Genomic DNA, 20136 nt, shown 5'->3' with positions numbered 1-20136 from the left:
TTCACATGCTAAATAAAATATTCTGTGGGGGTAGGTGTATACATATGTATGTATATAAATGTCTGAATATGTGTATATATTTATGTAGGTGTATATACCTGTGTGTGTATGTATATACACATGGTGTGATGGGTAAATTGTCGCCTTTTTATATTTTTAATTTCATGTATGTGCATTGTTTGTTTTTGATTTTGTTGGCTACACAGTATAGTAGGGTCAGTTGGGCATTGTCTGTGAAAAAACAGCACCATGACACAATTCACTTTGTCAGAAATTTGGAAATGACATACTGTACTGCTTGGTATTTTTGACAGAAGCTCCAATACAAATATTTCAGAGTGTTTGGATGTCAATCTGAGGACAGTGCAATCTTAGGACATGTAGCAAGAGTGATAAAAATCAAACATCATCATGTTTGGAGTGATCACTAGTGATGATGATGTTATGCCTCCATTCATCTTCTCATACGACCTCATACTCAATATGGATGCCTACATCAAGTGCCTGGAGGTGGTAGTGCTGCCCTGGGTGAAGAGGATGACTGCTGGAATACCTTATACTCTGGCAAGAGGACTGTATCATGCCACACAAGCAAGAGAACCCAGCTATGGCTGTCAGACAATTTCTGCCACCACATCACCCCTAACATCTGGCCACCTAACTCTCCAGACTACAAACCCTTGATTATTATGTGTGGGGTGCAGCTGAGTGAGAGATGAACAAAACTCCTTGTAACACCAAAGATGAACTGAGGGCAAGGATTATAGCAGCATTCACCAACTCAAACAAGGAGACCATCCAGAAGAGTTTAAAGAGATTCCAAAGTCATCTGGGGGCCATGGTTGAAACCAATGGCAATTTTATTGAACAAATTTACTCTTTACGTATCCTGTATATGTGTGCCTATATCTACGTTTATGTTCATATGTCTATATTTGTAAACATGTAAGTGTGTTTCTCTGTGTATATGTTTATATACATATATATTTATGATTATGTGTGTGTTTGTGTGAGAGTGCATATATAAGTGCATGCAGTATAATATCTTTAGCTAGGAATAATGAAGCTACATTGACAGGATTTCCAAGCATCAGGCATTCCATATTGTTGCACCAAAGTTTAACTCTCTCAATAATTAGATAGTTGCTCTGAACCAGTGTCAGAGAATTAAAACGTGTTGCATATGTGGTTTTATTTAAATTGACAATCATTCACAACACCAAGTGATATCCTGGAATATTCATTAGAAACACCTACACATATACACATAGTCACAAACCTAAGCATGCACTCAAGAAAGAAAGAAGGAAATTAATAGAGGGAAATTTAGATTTTTCTCAGCACAATCTGAAATATCTTGTATGTTTTTAAGCTACTTCTTTGTTTTCAATTTAAAGATTACTGTTCTTCTGCCAGCAGTCTTATGTTTCTTGATGATAGATCTTATCTTTACTTTGTCGACATATTATCATACTTGTGTAATTTTCGTTCCTGTTTTTTTTTTGTTTTGTTTTGTATCTTGTTTGTTTTCTTTTTCCATTTTTTTATTCTTTATTTTCTCCTGTTCCCACTTCCCATCTATCGAGACACCCCACTGCTTAATTTGTTTTGTTTATTCTTTGAAAAACATCATTGGTTAACTGATTCTCACGAATTACCAGTTCTCTTCACAAAGATGTTCCATTATCTGTAATTTTTTCTTCTTTCTTCTTCATTCTCTAGCAATAGATTTTGCATGAAGAGAATCTATTTCACTTGCTCTGTCATTCTTTATCCAACTCTTTTATTATATTCCCACATTCCCATTCCCATTTATTTTACTTTAAAATACCTAATTTCTTTTTAAATATATTTCATTATCATTCCTCTAGAATTTCTCATTTTCTTCTTTTTCCCAGAGAATTGTATTTATTCCCTTCTTATCTTAAACTTTTAACTTATTCTTACCAACTACCTGGTATGTTAGATCTTCTGTTATTTCAAAATGGTTTTAGCTTTCTATTATGAAATTTACTCTTCTTGTTTTCCTACCATCACATTACACTTCTACATTCTTCACATCAAGTATTATTTGGTTTGATAATAATCAATACGCTGATCTTTTCAACTACATCTTCCTTTATATATCAAAGTGTAAACTACACTTTTATCAATTCTTTTAATCCTTGTGTAGTTTACTCATTGAAGACTATTTCATTGCAATACAGTTTTTTTATCATATCATATTTCATAAGAATTCAATGAAAATTTCTAGTTTACATTTTTCCATATAATCCCAGCTATTTCTCTGTCTGCCATGCTCATATAACTGGTGTCAAATGATTATTAGTAGTATCATTATTATTACTATCATCATCATCATCATCATCATTATTATTTTCATCTGTTTTTACATTCTGTGTTCAAATTTTGCCAAGGTTGACTTTGCTATCCATCCTTTCGTGGGGTTGATAAAATAAGTAATAATTGAGTATGGGAGTCGATGTGATGGACCTACTCCTCCTCCGAAATTGCTGGCCTTGTGCCAAAACTTCAAACCAAAATTATTATTGCTATTATTATTATTATGCCAGTGTAAGGCATTGAGCTGACAGAATTGTTAACACAAAACGCTTAGCAACATTTCTTCTGACTTTACATCCCAGTTTCAACTTTGCCTTTCATCCTTTTGGGGCCAAAACATTACAGTACCAATTGAGCACTGTAGCTAATGTAATCAACTAGCATCTCTCCTCAAAATTTCAGGCCCTGTGCACTTAGTAGAAAGAATTATTATTATGGAAATGTGATCACAGAATTGGTACAGTATTGGACAAAAATTCAGTGTGGTATTTAGTTATATCCCTCTACAGTCTAAGTTCATATCCCAAATTGTCAAATTTGTCTTTCATCCTTTCATAAATATGAATCAAGTAATAAATACTTGCCCCTAAATTTCTGGTCTTGTGCTGAAGCTCAAAACTCTATTGTGTTATAACTTATTAACATTTAATGTTACAAACATTCAAAGTGAATCCTTGTTTTATTTGATTAACACTTACAATTAAAAGCCTAATAACTTTACAGATGCTAAGTTTAACAATACCCAGCTCTCTTTGTTTAGGTCTCACCACACATATTATGAAAATTACACAAAAACTGTTGGATTTGTCTTCTTTGCTAAGAATCATTTAATGAAATACTGCTTTCACATCTAGACCAACCTATCTAAACAGTCACTCTTTGTGTTCTGTTGTTATAATCATTTTAACTCAGACAAGTATATAGAGGTCTTTGTGGATTATACTTTAATTATACTATAATAAAGAACTGATTACTTTTTCCATCATTCACTGATTATGTCTGTAGACTTTTTTTATTCCCTTGTATTATGGATTTTAATTAGATTTGTGTTAGAAAAATTTATCAAAAGGTATTCATTTAAGATAAAAAGAAATGTGTATTGAAATGAAACTGAGATTCCTTGTGGCTTAAGATCATTGACTGGAGAAAAATAATTTTCACCATAATTGAAGAGACTGTTAATCAAAATGTTTTTAGTAGTTAAGTGAAAAATCTATTTGTGTGTGTGTTTAATTATGGGAAATGTGACCACATATCAATATAAATTATTTTTCCACCAGAATTTACTTACATGTAAACACTGCCTATTTAGTGTTGTTAAAAACATATTGTAGTAATTCTTTGTAAGTAAACAACTCTGAACCAATTATTAAACTCTTCATATGAAAAATTATCAGCTTGCCTATATATCTTCTAGTAAAACTCAATTTATTTTCTTTGATTTTTGTATGAATAAAGCTAGTTACATATTGAATTTCAAAAAATTCAATATTTTTTTGTTAAATTCATTTTTCTCATTGAAGTAGGAACATTAATTGTATGTGTGTGTGTCTCACTCATGGAGGTTGCATTAAAATGTCTTAAATATTAACTGCATAATCAATGTTGCCCAAACAATTTCCACCATAAGCTTTTTGTTGGTTTTAAATAGACTTGTACTCATGTTAAATCACAAAGTTTATCCAATACATTTTAATTTAAATTTAAAAATTTTTTCCCAGATATGTATACGAAAAATTATTTTTGGCTATGAACTGGCTGCAAATTGGGGCTATTGCTGAAGTTGGCAAAGAATTTACTGAGTACCACCGTCTTCTAAAAGATCATCTTCATTCCCGAGGCGTGTATATGATTGCACGCAATAAAATGATGAACAGCAGAGATCCTCTGGATTTGTCAAAAGTAAGTTTCTTCACTTCACATATCCATGCTTTGCATTCTTTCAAAGTAACTTTACTTTTTTCTACCTTATTATTACTGTACTTTTAATCTCTGACATTGGGTTATTTAAGGCGATTTCCCTGAGGGAAAATATAGATTGATCATTTGAATACAGCAACTATAAAAGAATATCTTGTACAGAATAAATGTAAAATATTTTTAGTTTTATTTAGCATAGTCTCTTGACTTTAGACTGTCTTTGATAGACAGTAAGAAAAAAAAAATCAATGAAATAATTTATTCTCAAACATTTATCTTAATGCATTAGTAAAAAGGGATGAACATTTTGTTGAAAGTTACTGCGAAAAAGAAAGAAAAATCTCAAAAAAGAAATCTGGAAAATTCTAGATGGTATATTTCTATCTGTAAACCAGACAGAATATATTGTATCTTTGTTAATCAGGACTAGAGAAAGGATAATACAGCTATGAATTTTTAAATTTTTATTTTTTTAAATTGATTCTGAAGTTCTTTTTGAAAAAGGAGTTTCTCTTTCAAGTGTAAATCATTATTCTGACTTGCTGATAAATATTTATAACTAAAACATAGATATAAAATAAATTTCATATCTCTTTTTCTTTTTTACTGTTATTGATCAGTAAGTTAAGTTTTTCAGTCTGACAAATTGAGATCCACGAAAGAAATTACATAATAATAATAATAATAATAATAATAATAATAATAATAATAATAATAATTATAATAATAACTAAAAAACAAAAAAACTTTTGCAGATTATGTGATGAGCTAAATTAAAATATCCTCAAAATATTTTAACTCTCTTAAAATAGTACACACTCACACACATACATTTTTGTATATATATATATATATATATATATTATTTATCAATAGTGATGATTATACTAGCAATCGGCTCAGCTGTTTTGTGAATTTTATCATTTTTATACTATTTTGATGAAGGAAATTTGTCTAGGTGGCTCTTTTGATACTAACCACACAACCATAAACTCAGAATTGTATCAATTTTTTTTCTTTATCAGAAAAGACTAAAATAAGTTAAATAATATGCCACAGGCTCTCTACTTTAACAACCATATGTTTTTTGGTTTTTTGTACTTTTTTTATTTTTATAATGTTAACTTTAGCTTGATTTCTTTATTGAGATTTTTGCAATACATTATGAACATGATTATGAACATTTCTTGACCAATGACTTATCTGATTATTTCAACCACTAACTTCAGACATTTATTTAAATGACTGTCATTATCCTGTCTCCTCATACATCTATGCTTCTACAGAAAATATTCTCACAAACAACATAATGCTGTATTAATGAGTATACCAAAAAGTCAAGTGTTCAGCTACATTTCATTATCTTTATCTGGTATGTTATTATCCCTAAGGTTTACACCTGCTTTGAAAAGAAACTAAATGATGTAATTCCCTATTTTCTCCGAGCCAAAAGGAGCTTATTCACAAAATCTCATTATTTCATATTATGTAAAAATACATAATCATTGCACAATATCACTTGATATGATAGATTAAATTCTTCTTTTACTTAGTAATTTTTTTTTTTTTATGTGCATTAAGTTAAACCTCCCGAAGTATGAATACTAAGAATGCTAAACAAACAGAGCTATTAGCACAAGCTTAATTTGGAATGAAATATCATTGTAGATATATTAGACTACAGGCTCATAGATTGTGAATTCATGTCTTAATTAATTTGTGTTTCTACCCATGATAGATAATGTTTTTTCTGTTTTGTTTCTAATAATAATAATAATAATAATAATAATAATAATAATAATGGTTTCAAATTTTGCCACAAGGGCAACAATTTTGGGGGAGAGGATGAGTCAATTACATCAGCCCCAGTGTTCAACTGGTACTTATTTTATCAACCCCAAAAGGATGACAAGCAACTCGGCGGAATTCAAACTCAGAACGTAAAGACAGACGAAAGGTCGCTAAGCATTTTGAGCAGGATGGGCTCAGAAGAAAATTCTAACTGGGCCCTGCCTGCAAGGTCATGTGCTATTTACCTTGATATGAAGTCTCTATATTGTTGTGATGCATATACCTGGTGTACCCTTATCAAACAGGTAGTCCTGGTGGGTATATTGGGCCCTAGCATCACCGTGATGATGTGTGCTGCTCTCTCACACAATAATAATAATAATAAGTAGTAGTAGTAGCAGCAGCAGCAGCAATATTTTCCCATCTGCTTAATGTTACAGAAACTGAGTTAGTCAAAGGAATGACACTTTTTTAATGTTATTATTTACAATAATGTTTTTATGTGTTTGTTGTTGTGTTTTTCTCATGCAACAAATTGATTAAAATTTAAGTTGACCTTAAAAAATGATATTGTTTCAGCAAATGAAATCAAATATTTTTATATTTTATTTCCTTCATCTGTAAAATATAATTGGCATGCCATAAAAAAAGCCGAACTCCTTCAGTGATTTACTGATAACTTTAACTTCTATCTCTAGATTGACATTTACCATGAATTTTGTGTATAGTTTCTATTGTATCATGACTGGCAATAAGAATTTAAAAAAAAAAAGAAAACAATTAAAATAAAAATAATTATCAACAAAAATTGAACATGCAAATAACTTGCGATAATTCCAAAAAAAATACATGCATTGCGTGTGTTCTAGTAAAACTTATAATAATAACTTTGAAGAAGAAAACAGGAAAAAGTTCAAACTGTAAAAATCTAATAGAAAATTCTGTTAATTACAATATGAGAAAACTGCTATAATTCAAGATTTGGAGAAAATTAAATAACTTTATGAAAAAATCCAATTTTCAAACAAACTGCATCAAAAATAATTATCTGAAGTACTTTGCAAGACTTTTTCGACTCTTATACATAAAAGGTTAGCTCTTGATATTATATCTGAAGTTATTTTGGATATGGTAAGATAGTATTCTTTACATACATGTTTAGGTTTGTTTAAATAACAAAGTTATACCATATTTGAAATTTAAATAAAATAAAAAATGAATACTTGACAGATTGTATTAGAATGTGCTTTTAGTTGAAGCAAAATTTCTAAAATAATAAATGGTTTGCATTCTTCAGTACTTTTCCAGAATTTATTTTTTAACCAAGTATGACAGGCTGTGTTGAATTAATCTTCAAGAATTATTGGAGTATACATCCTTCATAGTTCTAGTCATTTATGATACAGTATGAGTTCATGTTGAGTCTGTGCATTTTCTAAGAAGCAACACTCAGTTTGATCACTTTTACACCATAATATTGAGACCAGCATTAAAACATAATAATCATCTAGTTACTTCATTACTCTATGTTACTCTTTTACTTATTTCAATCATTGGATTGCAGCCATATCATGGCATTAAAAAAATTGTTGTGATATTTATTACATTTAACATCATCTCCAAGCTGTTGGATATCTTCCAAAGAGTTTATTATACTGTGAGCATCAGACTAAAGTGCCGATCTGAAGCTAGCTATGTCAACACATGACTTCTAGCTACACCTTCTCTTTAGTAGAGATATTGATTTTTAAAGGATTCTAGTTGAAAAGGTTTATTTTCAGATGCCAACTACCTGATATTTTAAGTGCCTGAACCCAATTATAATGACCCTCTTCTTCGAGTACAGGATATCACGAACCATTGGTTTTTTGTATCAATCTGTCTCAAACTACCCTTGATTCTAGGATACAAATTCCCCATTTTAAAGTAATCTGAATTTCACTCTCTCAAAATTCCATGTTAATTTATATTCCAAACAACAGATTAATGACAACATTTTTCAAAATTAATTTAAACACAGGCAATGTCTCTCTAGAGAAATATAGTAACAAAGGATTAACTGGGATATTCACACAGATCAATGAGCTTTGGTTTCTTATTTCCTTCTGCCTACAATCATTTATGGGAGGTGGGGGCTCATATTCATATTTAATTTCTTCAAAAATAATCAAGAAAAGAAAAAAGAAAATTCTATCTGTGATTTTCAATAATGACCATCACCTTAGACTACACATAATATTCTTTTCTGTTGCGCAAATTTTTCATCTTCTAACTCTTACACAACTCTGTAGTCTGAATTTCATTTTAAATCTGATATTTATGCATATGTAAAGATTTACTCTTCCTTATCTTGACAATAACAAAAATATTTCTGACTTGTCTATTTTTAATGCATTCTTCCAAATACATCTGTCATCTTTAGTATTCTATCAACTAAAAGCAGTTGTTCACTTGTATCTTATCCTCCTGTGTATTTATCTCACTTTGCATCTCTGAAATCATCATCCATGGTGATTTTAATAAATATAAGTTCTCTTACACTTACAGCCACCATTAATGTAGACACCAAAATATTCTCTATCCTGAAGTGTCTGTATCAGTTGTACACACTCACCTATCCTATTCTTAGCTAACATATTGGATGTTACCAAATACATTTGGCCTAAGTTTAAATTGTAAATCCAGACTCCACACAGACTTTACCACTTCTGTATAACCAAGTTAGCATATCCCTTGATCACTGCTCAACCAAGTTAATACATCTCTCATCATTCTACCACATGAAAAGGTTTCTCTTCTCTGTTTCTGTCTTTGAACCATTTCAAATGCATCCCTTATTATAAATTTTACCTAATAATGTTCTGTAATATTATTGGAGTGTAAAAACAAAACTACAAAAGAAAGGCTTGGTTTCTTCATGTCCTGAATATAATATGTCATTGAATACCTCTTACCTTTCTATATAGTAAGGAAATGATGAAAGCCAGGATATTATTTATATAATGTGATTTCCTATCCACAATGCAAAGACAAATTTCAAACTAAATTTTATTAAAATTCATCTAAGTGTTAGATAAATTTTTCCTTAGCTTACTCTACAACTTGTTATGCTCTTTCTCTGTTATGTTATTTGTTTAACTTTTCGGATTTCACAACTACCAACTGCCTGCCTATGTTTTACTGAGATTGCTAACTATTGAATTGGCAAGAAAGTAATTTCATTTTTCGAAATTTTTTTAATGACTTTTGTCAATGTTATTTTTTTCCTTTTGACATTTGATAGCCGTTACTTTTAGCTTCCTTTAGAAGCAAATTGCACATAATTTTGTTTACAGCTGTTAGTTCAGTGTCAATTTTAACATGGAGTGCAAAAACGAACATTTTTGCCATATTTGCTTTTTTATTTCTGAAAAGACAAGAAAGCTACTAAGGCTCACAAAAAGATATGTGAAGATTACAGTGTTGGTTGCTTAACAGATCACACATGTCAGAAATGGTTTTAAAAATTCTGTTCTGGAGATTTTTCACTCAAAGATGAACAGTATTCTGGTCGACCTATTGAAGTTGATGATGATCGAATCAAAGCCATAATTGAATCTGATTGTTATATAACTGTGTAAGAGATTGCAGAGAGGTTAAATGTATCACACACAACAATTAAAAATCACTTAAAATGTCTTGGACTCATTAAGAAGCTCGATATTTGGGTTCCACATAAATTGAAAGAGATTCACTTAATAATACAACAAATCAATATTTGCGATATGTATTTCAAATGCAATGAAATTGACCTTTTTTTGAAATGAATCATCACTGGTGATGGAAAATGGATTGTCTACAATAACATCAATTGAAAATTATCATGGTCCAAGCATAATGAACCAGCACAAACCACATTGAAAGCTGAATTGCATCAAAAAAAAAAAGGTCAAGCTGTCAATTTGGTGGGATTACAAAGGTGTTGTGTATCTTGAGCTGATTCCAAGGAAGCAAACAATCAATTCAGATGTTTACTGTCAACAACTAATGAAACTAGAGGAAGCAATTAATGCAAAATGGCTAGAATTGGCAAATCATAAAGGAATTGTGTTCCACCATGACAACGCTAGTCCACACACGTCTTTACTAACTTGTGAAAAATTATTGCAACTTGGTTGGGAAGTGATGTCACATCTACCATATAGCCCTGACCTTGCACCATCAGATTACCATTTATTTCGAAGTTTTCAAAATTCTTTGAATGGTAAACTTTCAATAATGATGATGACCTGCAATCACACTTGCTTCAGTGTTCAGCTGAATAAGGACCAGAAGTTCTGTGAGCACAGAATCATAAAGTTGCCAGAAAAATGGCAAAAGGTCATCGATCAAAATGAAAAATATATAATTGATTACAGTTCATTCTTTGTATGAACAAAAATGACTTTTATTTCACACTAAAAAACTGAAATTACTTTCTTGCCAACCCAATAAATACCATTTTAAACTAAACTAAGCTAAATACATGTAGTTTTCTTCTCTACCTCATCTTCCATTACCCAGTCCTACCTTGTTTCAACAGGTGATTCTGTCTCAAGGGTTCTCAACTACAACATTAAGTTCATTATTATCGATTTCTTCCTTTATGAACAAGACCCTGTAGTGTAGGAAAGGAACATAATCAATAAAATCTATCGCAGTATATTGCTGGTAGCTATTTTATTGACCCCAGAGAGATGAAATTCAAAGTCAAACTCAGTGGATTTGGCAATTCTCTATTCAGAATTAATGAATATATTTAAATTTATAATCTTTCTTTGCAGACATTCAAATTGGATAAAATCTGCATTGCTCATTCAATGAAGCAATATTTTTTCTTTAACTCTTTTCTCATGATTAAAAATGAAATTTGATATATATATATATATATATATATATATATATATATATATATATATATATATATATATATATATATACATACATACATACACACACACACACACACACATATATATATATACACACACATGCGTAGATACATCCCTACATATATATGTGAGTGTGTGTATAAAATGTATGAATTAATGTAAAACATATTTTCTCAGCATTTCAAACAAATTTTTTTTTTTTATTATTTATTCTTCACCTTCTAATCTCAAGTTGAAATAGTTAAGAAAGTCACAACTTTCTAAAATATTTCATCACTTGTATATGTAAAGTGAAATAATTAATATTTTGAAATATTCAGTGAAATAAACTAATTAAGTTTAAGAAATCACTATTTTATTAACTGCATACACTCCAGCCAATATCATAATATCAGAATAGTATTCACTTGGAAATATCGTGATCCAACAGATAATTTCTTACTTACATAAAAGTTTGAAATATCAAACAAGACTTGTGGAATAGGTGATTGAGAATATCCAATATTTTATATGATAAATTGATAGATGTATTAGTGAGATCTTGATAATCTAATTTGATATGAAATTTTATGTGAAATATGGTCTCACTGAACAACTCTGTAATGTCATGAATAGGCTATGATGTGTTGGTCATCTGGTTTCTTTACTATTGTAACATTTGGTAGACAATGTGTAAGCTAGCTACTTAATCATTTACATAGTTGTATGTTGAGCAGTTACCAACAAACTATACACACACACACACACTTACATATGTGTGTGTGTGTTTGTGCATATACACACATCAATATATATATATATATATAAATAATGAACAGGCATGCTCAGTCAGTGCTTTAGTTAATTAATATGCATTACCACCAAGTGTTCTGATATGTAAATGAGCAAAAGTAATGCTGTTGTTGTTCATAGCATTAGTAATGTGTAACTATAAGCAACTTTCTCTCTCTCTCCCTCTTTCTTTCTCTCTCTCTCTCTCTCTCTCTCTCTCTCTCTAGATCAATTGATTACTTACTCCTGATAAGCTGATAAAAATCAGGAAAATTAGTGTGTGCAGAGAGAGAAAAAAGAGCGAAAGATTTGTGGCTTAACCATGAAGTTCTGTCTGCACAATGAAGCTAAATGTATGTTCATTAAGCATACACATGTAAATTTATTTGATGTTTATATACGTTTGAGTTATCATCATCATCATCATCATGATTTTTATATCCACTTCTATTCTGATGTTGGCAGCATTCTATGACTGGATGCTCTTTCTGTGGTTAATCTTTACTTCTTCACTTCTGAGATTGTTTTGTTTTGTTTTTAATTTCCACTGATCGTTCTTTAAAGTCAATGTGCTTGAGAAAATGGTTGTCTTGCTGTGCCGTACATCATCATGTTATGTCCATTTTCCATACTGGCATGGATTGAACAGTTCAACAGCAGCTGGCATGCTAGGGGACTGCACCAGCTTGCAATGTCTACTTTGGCATGGTTTCTGCAGTTGGATGACCCAACCACCTTATGGTGTGTACTGAGCGCTTTTTATGTGACACCGGCACTAGTGAGGTCACCAGGTAATTACAAGAGAAGACCCAGAGGGACAGGAACAGGTGTCCTACTGTAAGGGAGATAGATGTTTATTTGATGGCATATTATCTTCTATCTTTTACTTGTTTCAGGCATTAGACTGTGGCCATGGGGCACTGTCTTGATGTATTTTTAGTTGAATGGATTGACTCCAGTACTTATTTATTTTTTTAAACCTGTTCCTTATTCACTTGATCTCTTTTCCTAAACTAAGAAGTTATAGGGGCATAAACACACCAAAACTGATCATCAAACATGAATTGGAAACAAACAAAGACACACAAATATATACAATAGGCTTCTTTTAGTTTCCATCTATCAAATCTACTCACAAGACTTTGTTGGCCGAAGACTATAGTAGAATACACTTGCCCAAAGTGCCAGGCAGTGGAACTGAGCCTGAGACTATGTGGTTGAGAAGCAAACTTTTTCCCACACAGCTATGTCTGCACCTGTTAGAGACATACTTTTTCCTAAAATAGGGTCTCCAAAAATTACCCCTGGTCCTATATGCAAATTTGAACCTATATTTCATGAATTAATGCACTAAAACATTTATTCCCCTGAATCTGCTCTACTGAAAGTGTGATGTTTTTAATATAAACTTGTGTGTCTTTTATGCTATCAAACATGGTACATCAAACTGCTTCCTTGCCTCATTTCACTACACAAATCACTTACAGCAAAACACTATGAATATTATAATACCAGAAACAGAAAATCCCTATTGAATATAGATTTCTTTTCCATTTCCTTTTCAAATCTGTATTCTGATTTCTATTTCCTTTTCAAATCTATATTGAGAATTTCAGGAGAAGCTAGTAATTAAGTTAGAATGACCTCACTTCATTTATAAATTTATATTCAATAACTAGAAATTCATAGCTATATTTGACATAAATATGCATGCATTGGAATAAATTAATATTTTCATTTGTGTATATAAATCAACATGCATATATATTACATAGTTAAAAGAAATGTGATAACATACGGGTGAATACACACATATGTTAAATAATACTTCAAGATAATACACACTGACATCCTCGTTTCTTTGCATGTTTTCAAACATACATGTACACGTTTGTGTGTGTGTGTTTGAGCTTACTCTTGGAATACAGGCATATTTAATATAAAAACAATAACCAACTAGGAAGCCAAAACTCAAAATTTAAATAGAATGAGAAATATATTTAACATCACCCTTGTAATTTTAATAATAATTAAAGGTGACTGTAAGACAGTACCTGGAGAATGAGGGAAGGACAAAATAACTCACATACACAGGGAGATAGATAGATAGATAGACAGACAGACAGATAGATACCTTTGTCTCTTGTTTTTTAAGTTGTAATGCACTTGACCATTATGCAACAAGTTCATTATTATGATATAACAATGAATTTCATATATGTGATCTGATCAGTAAGTATACAGACTGTTGCCATAGTAATGAAGCTAAAGTGTGCAGAGTGAAGCCACTTGGCACATATTGACCTTGAACTCTGGTGTGCATGTGCACTAAGTTTTAATATTCTAGCTCACTTCCGCTGTTTACAGCAGTGCTTGAAAGGAAGGGGTGTAGCATGTGATCATCGCTTTGACCATGACAGAGAAAGTTGAACTGAGAATCTTCATCAAATTTTGTCAAAAGCTTGATGATTCCTGCTCAGAGGCCTATGCAGTTTTCAAAACGTTTTCATCATTCTCGACACCATTAAGAAGATATTCTTTCACTTTCTGTCATCCAAATCCACTCACAGTTTATAGTACAAGACACTTGCCCAAAGTGGGACTGAACCCAGAACCCTCTGAATAGGAAGCAAACTTCCTATCGCCTTATCACACAGCCACTTCTGCACCTATATATAACATATGTTTGTGTCTCTATGCCTCTGCCTGTACATGTATTTACCACTGAAAACCTGTGTTGCACTCCTTTATATTAAAGATTAATTAGGTATTCAATAAATAGAAATCATTAGAATAAGTAGTAGACAGAAATAACTATTGAGATCAATATGATCAACTCAAAAACTTAGAGGGTGGTGACATAATGTGGCCATAGACACATGACAAGAAAACCAATAAATGAGTATAGATAACATATGTATATGTTATTGTAATGTAATATGCTAATACAGGTATATATATATATATATAGAGAGAGAGAGAGAGAGAGATTCATCATCATTTAACATCTGTTTATCATGCTGGCATGGGTTGGACGGTTTGATAGAAGCTGGCCAGCTAGAGAGCTGCACCAGGATCCAACTGTCTGCCATGAAATGGTTCTACAGCTGGATGCCCTTTTTAATGCTAACCACTTTACAGAGTGTATTGAATGGTTTTTATGTGACATCAGCTTGGGTGTTTTTTGTGTGTGTTTTAAGCATCAAAGATTACAAATCTGAAAAAAAAAGAAAAGGTTTATTTTTGGGAAAGAAGGGTTAAATCTGTCACACGACCCAACTTTTGGTAATCTTTCAATTTTGACTTCTTTCAAAAAGTTTTTTTTTTTCTTTTCAGATGTTTGTTTTAAACATGAGATTATTCTTCACAAACATGCATAACATGCATCTGAAAAAGTGTTTCAAGAGGGAGGGCAAGGCTGGAGGGTTTCAGAAGGGGGAAGGGCATACACCCCCATTTTTATATTTAGCATTTTCAAGATCTTTGAGACTTAAAAACATATGCATCTAAAGAAATTATGCAAGTTTTAGTCTATTATTCACTCCCACTACATGGCACATTTAGTAATATGGTCCTGGTCCCATCAAAGTCTTTTGAGTGGATTTCATAACTGGAAACTGAAAGAAGCCCTATGTGTGGCCTTGTGTTGACATCAAGCAATGGCTGTAAATGAGCATCACCATCATACAAGCAATGTTGCTTATTTCCAGTCTTCAATGTAAAACATGTCTGGAAAATGTTACCTTGCTAGGAAATAAGTGAGGGTTTGCAACAGGAAGGGCATCAGGCCCTAGAAAATCTGTCTTAATAAACACTCTGTCTCACCCACACAACCATGCGAGAGTTGATGATAAACCACAATGATGATGACAATGATATAGATAGATAGATACAAACAGATGTGCATGCATGCACACACACACACACATGTGAGTGTGTTTATATATAATCAGTATTTTACATCCGCTTTTAGTATGCTGGCATTGACTGGGCAATTCTCCTGAGGCATTGTTTTATGACCAGATGACCGCCTTGTTGCCAAACCTTTAATTCATCACTTACAAGTAGGGATGTAGTCTGCCTATTCTAAAACTAAGATATGCATAGTAATACACAGTATGTGTGTATTATTTGTGAGTATGCGAATGCGTATGTGAGTTTATGAATATATATGTATATGTATTTATATCTGTGTGTGTGTATACATATATGTATATATATTTATATGTGTTTTTGTATGTGGATGTGTATATATATATATATATATATATATATATATATATATATATATGAGACATATGCATACGCACACATTTATAATTAGTTGGTTGGTTTTAAGAAGAGGACGTGACTTAGATCCTACGTGACTGTCAATATAATTATTTCTGTTTATATATTTCTGTGTCTGTGTGCTTGTATAATTTTTTTTTTTTTGTTTTCATTTTTGTGTTTCTTCAATGTTCTACACCCTGTATCTAGAAATATTTCACATTCTCATTTATTTGTTTTCCAATTATGTAGTGAATGGTTATATATTATCTTTACATCATTTTACAAAATATATCAGTACAACACAACTGAATAATATACACAAATATCCTTTTATAGAACTTTCGTTATGAATTTATATTTCCTTGCAAAATACTTATATTCCTTCTTCTGCTATATAAAATTCACGATATAAATTTTGGAAAAATAGAGAGAATAATAAATAAGATTTATGAAAGTGAAGGTATTGATAAATTTGTTTTGTCGGTTCTTCATAATGTTAATGTATATTTTGAAGGCTCTCTAAACCATATTTTAAAAATACAATTTTCTAAGAGCTATTAATGGACAGAAAAATACTATTGTCAAAATTGATATCTGAAAAGGACATGAATATAATTTCCTGAAATTGAATTTGTCTTTAAAAACTCGTTTTATAATTATTAACTAGCTAACTTCCCTTTTTTTAAATAGCAAACTTCTTGTTGCTTTCACTCTGTAATGGACAACTAATCATCATTTTCAAGAATTTATTTAAAGACTAGCTCCTAACATGTTGAAAGTTCCAGAATGTCTATTACATGTTATATTTGTCATCAATTCAGTTAATCAAGTGTTGTCCTCTGTGACCGTCATGGTAGGAATAATGGCAATGCCTACAAAAGTAATGAAGGTGAGCTGCCTTAGTAAAGAATAAGGCATTCTGCAAACAAATGAAGGTCTGAAAGCTCTACAAATAATAGAAATGAAACTAGCATGTAATATTTACATTGACCAGGATGACATTTGAGTCTACCAGAATACAGAACTTCAACTCTGTAGTGTCAGCAAATGAATATTATTAGAAAAAAAAATTACCTTATATTTGTTGATTTAAAGATTTTTTTAACAAATCCAAGACAAAATGTAGCTAAAGTGATATGTCATAAGGAGGATCAATGATGGAGCTGGGAGAGGTGGGGCCCTGACCAAAATATATAAGGAAAATGTTGTTGATAGGGTTGACCAACTGTAGATTTTCAGTCCTATTTTTTAGTTGGATCACTGCAGTATGCAGCAACATCTGCTTCATGGACAAGGCAAAATGGCCACCTGTCAGAAACATTCAGCATTATACATTCGGTTCACCAATCATGTACAACAATGGTAGAAATTATGGGAATAAGAATTTTAAAATTTGAATGAGCCAACATTAATTTTATTTTTTTTTTTAGATTTCACTGGCTAACAATATCCAACAAGTATCTGTTCATTATCTTTATAGTCCTGGAGGTCTGTTTGTATGTTTATAATAATATGGCTTGGGAAGACTTCTTGGGGCAAGTGAAAGCGAAATCGTGATGGCACCACCATTCGAGCGTGATCGTTACCAGTGTTGCCTTCCTGGCACTTGTGCCGGTGCCACGTAAAAGCACCCACTACATTCTCGGAGTGCTTGGCGTTAGGAAGGGCATCCAGCTGTTAGAAACTCTGCCAAATCAGATTGGAGCCTGGTGTAGCCATCTGATTCACCAGTCCTCAGTCAAATCATCCAATCCATGCTAGCATGGAAAGCGGACGTTAAACGATGATGATGATGATGATGATGGCTGTGTTGTAAATGTTGTTGAAGATCTAGGAAAATTTTGGAACTTGAAGACATGAATATTGCTCTTGTTAATAATGTCTTCTTTCTCTTGTTTTTGTGCAGTATCTTAAATTACTTTCTCATATTCCTGCACATATTTTTAAAGTATATTTTAAATATCCTTTTTACTACCATTGTTTGTAATTTAGTTTTACATAATAATTTGTATGAATAATTGGAGATACTCCTTATATGCTTTTACTGCCTTAGTCTTATTCATTATTCCTTTTTTATCTCACAACCCCTTTTTTTTTTACCTTTTCATGCCTAAGTTTGCATCACCTCAAATTATACATATACATATTTTGAGGTTACAGCTGATCAATTATTTCTGTCCTTACAAATACAGTTGGTATTTTCAAAAATCTTATTAATACCTCTGGTAATCTATTAAACGTGTTAGCTTTGGCAGTTTCAAAGCATAAATGTTACTCTCCACAAAGGAGGTTTCTATTACTACAGAGTACTCTTCTGCAGGAATTTACAAACTGCAAGTTAGACATGGTTGCATCATTTTCCAGAGTAACAATTATATAAAAAAAGAACAATATTTTTGTGTTATTAAAAAATATTTTCAATGAATTTAACTTACTTCACCAGAAGTAATTAATTTTTCTAAGTATTAAGTCTTATTTACCTTTTCCAGTAACTTAATAAAGATTGTGGCCTTTGCAAGTAATTTCAATGCAGTATGTGTTATACTAGTGCATGTTGAGCTCCAAACTGGAATAATAAACACTAGCTTTTTGGAATGCTACAGCATCAACAGTATACCCAGTAGTTTCATTGATTGATATATTGATTTTCTTCATGTTTCTTTTGTCCACACCAAACAATACCACCTACCTGATTCTATTGCTGTATGAAGGTCACATTAACACAGTAGATTTTTCTCGTGTTTCTACATCAACTCTATAAAAAGCTTTAAATCTAACTTTTTATATATTTTTTTCTTTTTGTAATGTACATTAAGAATCAAGCTGACTATTTAAAGAATTTCACACATTACTCAATCAAGAATTTATTTCTGAGATTTTCAAACTTCTAAAAGAAGAATAATGAGTTTATAACAAAGGCTTTAGTAACATGTAGCTAACAAACCTTCAAATTACCTTCAGCATTGTCAATCGTGAAGCATCTTTTAGGAACTTAACTCAGATCCTACCATCTTAAACATTTAGGGAGCTATTTAGATTATTCGTTTGATTTTAATACAGCATTTTTATTCAGGTATTTTTACCAGAATTATATCACTGTGGGAAATATGAATCCTAACCTATGTATTTTACATTATTCATTTAAGTTAATGTTCAGCATATCTGCACTCCAAAGGTTGTCGTATTACTTTCTGAAGTTAAAATAGTGTTCAATTGATAATCACTTATTCTCAAGATCTATTTAGATAAATGGAAGAAATGTTATTTTCCTAGCTTTTAGCTTTACTACTTTAATACTAAAAACATGGCTATTAATTTTTTAGATTTTCTGAAGTAAGCCTGCTTCTTTTATCTCTGATAGGAGAGAACATGTTTATGAAACAGTTTAATAAAACCTTCCTTATAATATTTTTTTTTCCATTAAGAAGTTCTTTTATTGGTCTAGTAATACATTTTTTCCATTAAGAAGCTGTTTTTTTTTTTTTTATATTGGCCTTAAGTTTCAACATTTTTTGAATCATTATATAGATTTCTTTCTTTGGCTTGCTCTCTGCCTCATCTCGTACATAATGCTCTTCACTGTTTCTCATTATACTCCCTTCAGAGAGGAAGGCAAATATTTTCATATTTCACTTGGACTGTCAGAAATTGTGAATTACAAAACTATTCATAATTCGTCAACACTTTGAAAATACCGTAGAGTCAATATAAGCTTCCACTCTGATGTGTATCTGAAAATAGGTTTCCATTATTGTTCAGGCACCACTTATGTTATTGCAGAGAACATATTGTTCTCTTTACACACTTTTAAAAAAATTAAGGCTTCAGACTTTTCTATATAACAAATTGTATTCACAAACTCTGTTCTGAATATAGAAAACTTTGATTAGCAGTTATAAAGTATGTGGATTTACTAGCTTCATACTGAATGCATTAATATATTGTTGAATCTTAGAACACTTACTTTTTCTCTCTTTTTGTCTTTTTTTTTCTTTTTTTGACTAGTTAATTTTATAGTATTTGTAAAACAATATGAGTTTCTAACAACATCGTTTTGGGTTCTGTCCCACTGCAAGCCACCTTAAGCAAATGTCTTCTATTATCACTGCAGACTGATAAAAGCCTTGTA

General features: G+C 31.3%; 1 protein-coding gene across 5 annotated transcripts in view; it reads left to right on the top strand.

Moving 5' to 3' along the window:
* LOC106880693 (uncharacterized) overlaps window positions 1–20136 on the top strand; it is a 550491-nt gene that overhangs the window by 442649 nt on the left and 87706 nt on the right. For all 5 annotated transcript variants that reach the window (XM_089349496.1, XM_052966175.2, XM_052966174.2 and 2 more), the window contains one exon: window positions 4065–4245. In XM_089349496.1, coding sequence (XP_089205622.1) covers window positions 4065–4245 — 181 coding nt within the window. The remainder of the gene's footprint in view (window positions 1–4064; window positions 4246–20136) is intronic.

The sequence above is a fragment of the Octopus bimaculoides genome, chromosome 3, assembly GCF_046866305.1.
Source record: "Octopus bimaculoides isolate indiv1 chromosome 3, ASM4686630v1, whole genome shotgun sequence".
Lineage (NCBI taxonomy): Eukaryota > Metazoa > Mollusca > Cephalopoda > Octopoda > Octopodidae > Octopus > Octopus bimaculoides.
Note: the sequence above shows the minus strand (reverse complement) of the source record. Positions and strands in the feature narration are given on the sequence as shown.